General features: G+C 35.2%; 1 protein-coding gene across 1 annotated transcript; it reads left to right on the top strand.

Annotated features, from left to right (window-relative positions):
• The first annotated feature begins 2054 nt into the window (after positions 1-2054).
• LOC103502791 (uncharacterized) lies at positions 2055-8512 on the top strand. Its single transcript, XM_008466877.2, has 3 exons — positions 2055-2382; positions 2891-3041; positions 8051-8512. The coding sequence occupies exons 2-3, from the start codon at positions 2894-2896 to the stop codon at positions 8320-8322; spliced, it is 420 nt and encodes a 139-aa protein (XP_008465099.1). The 5' UTR covers positions 2055-2382; positions 2891-2893; the 3' UTR covers positions 8323-8512.
• The last annotated feature ends 202 nt before the right edge of the window (positions 8513-8714 follow it).

Raw genomic sequence — 8714 nt, 5'->3', positions numbered from 1 at the left:
ACAAGAAAGAATTAACCAAGTGCCCTGTATCAGAACGAGCATAAACCAGCCACAATCCCACGTTTGAAGCTTTTGAGAGTATTTATGGGAGTATGAGTGGTCTGAACCACTTTTCGGTGCAAGGAGTAGAGAGTGAAAGGAAGGATAGTGTTTTGAAGAGGCCACTGCGCATGAAAGGAGTATAGGGACGAGGAAGAAAAAAGAGAAAAGGAATAGAAAGAAAATGAGGAGGAAGAAGAGCCTGAGCGTTGTGCGAAACGCGACGAAGAGGAAGAATAGCGAAGGAGTGAGGGAATAGAAAAACAAGGTGAAAGAGACCGTGAAGGATCATTCACTCCTGTCGCCGCTAGGGATTTCGAGAGGGTCGCAAAGAAGGCCCAAGATAAAAAGGAGAAGGTAACTTCTCGCCTTCTCAAAATTAGAGTCAAGGTGCATGGCGTTAAGGCTCACATACAGGAAGAATTCCTCAACAAAATGGATAAAGTATCCCTCTCCACAGAGAAAGGTGGAGAAAACACCAGCAAAGAGACTTACAAAGAATTTAATAAGGAATTAGAGGACCTAAGTCCTTTTGAAGACGAAGTGGTGAAACCTTCAAAGAAAAAGATAAAGAAGGTGAAAAAAGAGCATGTTGAAGGAGCAAGTAGCCAAGAGACGAGAAAAGAATTAATAACTGAAGAAATTAATAATATGAAGAGGATAAGAATAAATTGCAAAGAAAAGAAAAAGAAGTAAAGTGAAAAATTGTCCCGCAATATTCAAAACCAACAAAGGGCAAATCTGAAATTTTGTAATTTTTTTTGTTACTTGGACCGTAAATATTTTTTGGTTTTATTATATATTTACGTAAATTATCTTTTTCTTGTTTTCTACCAATAACTCAAAAGATGAAAAATGTCCAAGAAAAATATTTTTGAAATTGGAGAAAAATACAAACCTAATACCTAAGATGTAAATGATTTGCTATAGCTGAATGTGAGTTTCTCGAATCAAAGTGACTAGTTATTGGGTGTTTTTTTCTTCCTTTTTTTTTTTTGCTACAACCACCTTTAGACTTCCATAATCATCTTCATAGTCCAATGAATCGGTTGCGTTCACCTAGTCAAATCCTTCATCCCAAGATGTAGATGTATTATCGTGGGTGATAATGAGATTTTCTCAAAATGTGTCGCTCGAGATTCACTTTGATTTTCTAGAAGTAAATCTTAAGTTAAGTCTTTCTAAGCAAACTTCTTTTTTTTCATAAATATAACGAACGAGTAAAATACTTATTGTCTGTGTAACAAAATGAAAAGGTTCATGAAACTGACCATTTTTTTAAAATATTTCAGGTTTGTCCTTCATTTTTATCGTTTTTCTACTTGCTCTCTATGATTTTTTTTTTCTTTCCATCATCTTTTTCTCTTCTTCTTCTTCTGCTGCAATTTTTTTTTAAAATAGTTTCGTTTGCCCTTCCTTTCCATGTATCTTCTTTCTTCTGCAATTTTTCTTTTCTTTTCCATCATCTTTTTCTCTTCTTCTACAAATTTTCTTTTATTTTTCTAAATGCTATTTGGTTTAACATCGTGTGCAAAATATAAAAAATAGTAAAAAAGTGTGTACCAAACCAAATCTAAATGATCATGTATAAAAAAAATTAAATCATTTAGATAGCAAAATTTACCAAAAAATGTTGGAAAAAATCTATCGTACCAATAAATAATTATGTACCAAAATTTTTTTGAAAAAAATCTATCCAAATTTAAACAATTAGATATATCGTGTATAACAAAGAATAGTAAAATCTAAACCATTATATACCAAACAATCTTGAAAAAAAAATCATTTAGATTTGACTCTAGATCTAAATGGTAGGTAGATAGAAAAGAATAACTAAATTGACGTGATTGATTATCGAATATATTACGAGCTTGGTGCCAATTAATCGTTTTAATTTTGTATCGTAAACTTTTTAAAGTTTTTATGATTTCGAAATTGTTATAAGTATAAATATTTTGTAGATTTATTATTATTTTTTTTAAATACCCGTCGATTATATATAAATAACATTTTGATTTAATTCTGGAGTGGTTTGAGCATTTCTCCCAAAAAAAAAAGAAAAATGTTAGTTCTATGAAGGACTCTACGAATACGACAAAAAATATGATCGTTCTTAGCCTTGTCTTGATGAAGTAGGGCAGATCAAATCTGAGGAAGCTAAGCAAAAATCTGAGTAGGAGTGGAGTGCTAACTGAACTGGAGCGGACCGGAGCAGAGCGGAACTGGGCGTCGGATCTGCCCCTCGTCGACTCTGAGAGGAACTGAGCGTCGTCGAACGGATCGGCGGATCTGAGGATCGACACGAACTGGGAGTCTTCAAACTGAAGGAGTCGTCTTTTACAGGTACGGGTCGAGGGGCGGCAGCTAGGTCAAATTTCTAGCTCTGCTATCACGTGGACTTGAATATTTTATTGATATTACTGATGTGATTTACATAAGAAAACGGAAGGGTTAAATACACAGGATCATACAAAAATATAAGGAAAGCCTATAAATATGGATGTAATTTCTCCTAAATTGCATAATTTACCTTTACATCAACCTTCACCATATTTATGTTGAAGAATTTTTCCTTCCTTTGAAATCTATTATTCTATCTACTTCTCTTGCTGGCTTTTAAAGAACAGCAAAGTTTCAAGGAAAGCATAAAGGTTAATTGACAGCCCAATACGATTGGAAAAAAAATGACATAATTTTTTTGTTTCCATGTTTTTGTTTTTTGGGTTATTTTTTGTTCATTGACATAAACACAATCTGGGACTGCAATTTTACTTTCCCCCTTATTTGCATGAATAAGGGCTAAAACACCCATCTTTGTATCTCCTCGACGGAATCTCCTCTCTTTTAATAGGCAATGTCTTCCTACGATAATGTTGTTGGTGGGAAGTTGAAGCTTAAAGGGAAAGCTCTCGATGTGAAAGTTGGTGGGGTGAAGAAGAAAAAGAAACTTAAAAAGAATGAAGATCAAATATCTCGAGAACTGGAAAATGAGCATCCAGCAGGTTTGTTCAATTACTATTGGAATTGTTTGACTTGGATATCAGTGAATGTATATTTGTGGATTATCCTTCTTTATCTATGGGAAAAAAAGTGAAATTAAAACCTCTAGATTTGAACAACATTCATCATGAAAGAAAACTAACAAATAAGAGAAAATAGTTTTGCAAGAGATACCCGTAGCTTATTATTAATAAAAGAGACTTGTTTCCTTTTCAAAAAATAAAATAAAATAGAACATATGATTGTGCCCTAGACATGTATAAAAGCTTTGGGAGAGCACTCCTACAATCTTTCAACTAACTGAAGCATTGGAATATTTTTCACTTGACAGATTTAGAGAAGAACTGGTGTAAACCAAAAGTCTAACTTTTTATCAAAATGATTATTCTCCCAAATGAGGAGAGAAATGTTTTATTTATAGAGAAAAATGAGTACAAGGTCCAAACTACCCTTCTAACTGACTTTCTAACATCCCTCTCTGAAAAAAGTAACTCTCTTGTATACGAAGTTTGTTCATAATTGGGAAAAAGGAATCTCTTCTTCATCAATTTCTTCATCTTGTCCCAAGAACTAATGGACCTCTTCCCTTGTCTTTCACGGTTTACTTCTAATTGGCACCACACTGCCAAGGCTTCCCCTTTCAACTTGAGAGCTACTAACTTCACCTTTTTATGATTTGGAGTGTTCATGTAGTCGAAGAAATGCTTCACTATCTCTCTTTCCACAAAAAATTGGCAAATCAACCTTCATTTGTAGTCATGAGCTTCAAATCTTTCTTCTCTTCTTCTTGGTGCATAAAAGTTGTCTTCTTGGTCATCATTGCTCGAAGAATCTGAATCTTGGGATTCGTGGAGCATTTCTTGAACATTTGGTTGCCTTTTTGGATTTTCTTGGATTTTCTGGGATTTGTCTTTGACTTCAAGAATCCTTTCTTGTAGTACTTCTTGCTGAACTTTTCCAGCTGCTGCGACCAATTCCATCCTTCTTGTGAGCACATCAATGCTTTCTTGAAGACCGGTAAGTGACTTGTAAATTCCCTCCAATGAAGATTCAACGGACACCAAGTGTCGGATTGATGTTCTTGGAGAGAGGGTGGGGCTTTCTTCCACCTCATGCTATTCCACACGGTTGTCCTCCATAATCGGTTGATTACCTCTTCTTCCAGCCATTGGTCCCAAATCTTGGAGTTGCTCTAATACCAATTTGGTGTAAACCAAAAGTCAAGTTTTTATCAAAATGATTATTCTCCCAAATGAGGAGGGAAGGTTTGTTTTTGTACAGAGATATGAGTACAAGGTCCAAACTACCATTCTCACTAACTTTCTTACGTCCCTCTTTCTCACTAACTCTCTTCTAATACAAATAACTCTCACTCTCTTTGGTACACCAAAACAAAACAAGACATAACAAAAAACCACCATGTAATAAAATGTGTGAAAAAGCGGAGGGAAAGGAGTCATAATAGATCCACAACAAAGCCAAGAGGTCTTTCAGAAAAAAAGTAGAGCTACTATTGCCACGTTGGGAACGGGAAAAGCTAGCAACCAAGCGAATAATCTCACAATTGAATCTCTAAGGGGATGTAAGTGAACTAGATTGAACTGATCTAGCTCATTCTCTCCTCATACTGGCATATAACACTTAGCATTAGTAAGCTTTTTCCATAAAGCATTGTCTTTGGTAAGAGATTTCCATTTCCATTTAGCCAATATGGCATACTTTTGATGCTGAAAATAACCAACTATAAATCAAATTTGGAAGTTGAGTAGTCTCCCAATTCACATCATGCATGCCTCCATCACTATGAGAACTTTCTTGGAAAAAAATCACAATTAATTTGGTTCAAAATCTTTGCAACCTTAGTTCTAAGACGAGACAAAGATAAGTAATAAGTGAGCATACTAGCAAGAGTTGCCTTATAAGCATATGTCTATTATTAGCTTTATGGATAAAGCATACTTCCAATTATGAAGTTTTTGTTGAATGCGCTCTATAATAGGTTGCCAAAAAAAAGTAGGATTTGAATTACCTCCCAAGTGAAATTCAAGATAGGTTGAAAGTTGGTGACTCTATTTACATTCAAAAGGAGGCAAAATCTATCCATCTCAGAGTCAACAATATGAATCCCAAGCAGTTAGCTCTTAGGGAGATTGATTTTTAAACCCAACGGGCGACACCCTCTTAAAAAGTATTAATAATCTCAAAGAGATGGTCCAAAGCAATCAATTAGCAATCGAAAACAAAAACGTCAAGTGGTCCTAATAGAAGGGGTATGCACCAATTGCATTTGTTTCCGTATTACCTAAATGAGCACTATGAGCCAAAAATTGGCTAGGGCAATCAGAAATCAAAATAAATATAAGTACGTTGAGCACTAATCTCTTTTCATTTTCTTTATGAAGGGTGTTGTATCTTTACAAAAAGTTAGTAATAGAAATACAACTTCTAATGCCAGAGAATGCAAAAATCTTTTAGCTTGAAGAACTGCATCCAGAAAGTCCCAATCAATTGTTTCAGATGGCTTATCTAGATCTAGTTGGAGAATGCCCTACCTATGAGGGGCAGTCCAATCATCAACTAGTTCATTTTTCATTAAAGAGGCTCCTGGACTCTGCATGTTTGCAACAAAGGCTAGTTTGGTTCAACAGTGGCAGAAGTAGGAACAAGCTTTGATCGATTAGACAAAGATCAAACAATAATCTTGTATGCACGAGTCACAAGGAATAAGATTGATAGGAAGAGAATCAACAACCGATTTAGAGTCAAATTTCTTCCAAATTAAACCGGTGCACATCTCGTTCAGAGATGTATTAATAAGATCAGAAGAAAAAGAACTCATGGATCATGTCCATAACATCCTGCTTAAGAGTGCCCAAAAAAATATGAAGAACTCAGCCAATCCATAAGGACCAGAAGACTTACTGGACCCTACATGAGAAACACAGAACATCTTTTTATTAAAAGTAAAAGCCACCTGTTCTCTACTGATTGGACTATTTGTTTGGAAGATCTGCATTTTAAACCATTGATTGATTTTTTGCTTTTTTGGAGGATAAAATGTCATTCATTGTTGAGATGAGGAAGGGAGGGAATACGTTACCATTTCTTGACGTAGTGAGTTGGTTGAGATAGATATCTTTGTGACCATGTAGGGAAGGCATTTTTTTTAAACAGAAACAAGTCTCTTTGTTCAATTAATGAATTAAGACAAATGCTCCAAGTACGATATGAATGCCAAGAGCAGTAAGTATTATTAAAAGCATAGTGGATCAGGAGGTGCATCTAGACATCTCTTCTAGGTTGACACTCCCTTAGCACGCTCATCATATCCATACAAAAATATCTAATCCTTTATAAGCATTTTTCATGCTCATATCTACCTTATAATGGTAGTAGTACTCCATATATTCCTAACTTCATGCTGTGTAACCATGTTGTATGATGATAAGAACGTGTCTCTGAATTCATTCATCAATGATTTTTTTGAGTTTCATCATAAACAGAAAGTGTGTAAATTTTCTTCTTGAAGGTTGTTTTTTCTTCTTTCTTTTTCTTTCTTTTCTTTTCTTTTTTGTTTTTCTTTTTTTTGGTTGGCCTGCTCATTTCTGGACACTCATATTTAGTTTTCTAAATACAAATGATGAAATATAACATCTGTTGAGGGTAGTGAAGGACAAGAAAGGCAGAACAACGAGATAGCAGCCTGAGGGAAGTTCCTAAATGAAGGAAAAGGAAAAAAAAAAAAAAAAAGAAATACTACTTTATAAATTTGCTGGTGGAAATAGTAGTATATATTCAATTGGCAAGGTAATAATAGCACAATTACAATGGCCGATAGTAAGTGTAACTAAAGCGAGGAGCAAAATGATGAAGTGCACTAGTTTCCCTAACTTGGACATTTCCATACATTATTAGAAAAGGTCCTTCCTGTTGCTCTAACAAGATGTCCTGGAGAGTGGCCAAAGCCGCAAGTGTGCTTGACCCATAAATAGTGAAAAAAAAGTGTATTGCCTTCAAAAAAATTCTCTTACCCATAGTGGACCACAGAACATGTGCAGGGCTGGAAGAAACTAACTGGTTCTCGCGACTGTCTTGTGGACTCTGCCTCCCTTTGAGACAGATAGACATTCTGCTATAACAATAGTAGCCTGGTAGCAATTATTTTGGCCAGCTCTTTGATGTACAATAAGCTCAAAAATTCCATAAACATCACCAGTGTTTTAAAACGCCTTCTCGGGCACACGCCAGGTCTGATGCCTTGTCTTGAAAAGGCGAGGCTCACTAAATAAGGTGGGCCTCAGGCACGCGCCTTCTGTTAAGCCTCAAAGCTCAAAACCTTGTGCCTTGGGGTTTTTTCGTTATTTTTTTAAAAAATAGTAATAATTAAGGGCTTTCCTTCTTTATTAACTAAAAAAGTCAAATTTACTAAGCTTAATTGCAAAATTTTGTGTTTATGAGTTTTTTTTTTTTTCATTTTCCCACTTCAACTATGCTTTCTCTTCTTAATGTATTACTGTTATATATACTGTGCTGCACAAAGAAAAGCCCTTGCTTTTTTTGCACCTTATGCTTAAACCCCGGAAAATTATTGCACTTTATTGTGCCTTGAGCTTTAAAGAACATTAGACATCAGTCATCACCATCGATATTGAACTTGGGTTGCTGTCAGTTTTTGAAATGGCCACTTATGGTTGGGAAAGCTTAACCGTTTACTTAGACAGTGTGGATGTTATTTGTACGCCTTGGTTTCGATTTATATTTTTATAATCCTCTGTAATCAGTCCTTTCCTAAGAATCATGCCGAGACTAGAGTTTAAGAATTTAATTTTGATTCAAGAACTATCTTACTATTAATGTCGATAGTATGTAACTGATGGGCATATTATTCCAAATATTTGAATAGCTTGCTTAAGTGGACTTTGATCCTCATCGTTATTAACGAGTGTTTCCAACTCCTTTGTTCTTGTAATGATGATACGTACTGTACTATCTCTTCTGGTGGTAAATGTAGGTGGAAGTGCTGCAAGTGGTGAAGAGCCAAGTGATGCGAATGAGGAAGAAATAAATGAAGCCAATAAGTCAACGGAGGAGGGGAAGGTTCCTCATTATGATGATCATCTAACACCGGCTGAAAGACGCTATATTGAACAGAAGGAGAGAATTGATGTTCATAGACTGGCTAAGAAAGCTAATAAATCTCATCGTGACCGAATCCAGGACTTTAATCAATATCTAGCAAACATGAGTGAGCATTATGACATTCCTAAAGTTGGTCCTGGCTGATTCTTTTTCTTAGTTTCCAATTTGTGGATGGGATGTATTGTGTAGTGGCCAGACCCTACGTGAACCGAATTGCGTTAATGTTGGCAGAAAGAACAAACTCTTGTTAATTAGTGGATGATGTGTATGGATATGGCTATTGATACTTCAGACTTAAGTTGGAATCTACTTCTAAACTGCTTCCCAGTTCCCACTCTTTGTGGTCTTTCCAATTACACGATGATGGATTTAGGAATGGACGATTGTTGTTAAATATTTATTAGACTGAGGTTCTGTTTAGATTGCTTATATTGTCCGTAAAAAATGTATTCTGAGTTCAACATCAAAATATTTATATTTTTTTTTTTATTTGTCTTATATTAACGATATTTATATTTAGGTCAAATTATGATAAA

The sequence above is a fragment of the Cucumis melo genome, chromosome 4 (assembly GCF_025177605.1).
Source record: "Cucumis melo cultivar AY chromosome 4, USDA_Cmelo_AY_1.0, whole genome shotgun sequence".
In the NCBI taxonomy this organism is placed as follows: Eukaryota; Viridiplantae; Streptophyta; class Magnoliopsida; order Cucurbitales; family Cucurbitaceae; genus Cucumis; species Cucumis melo.
Note: the sequence above shows the minus strand (reverse complement) of the source record. Positions and strands in the feature narration are given on the sequence as shown.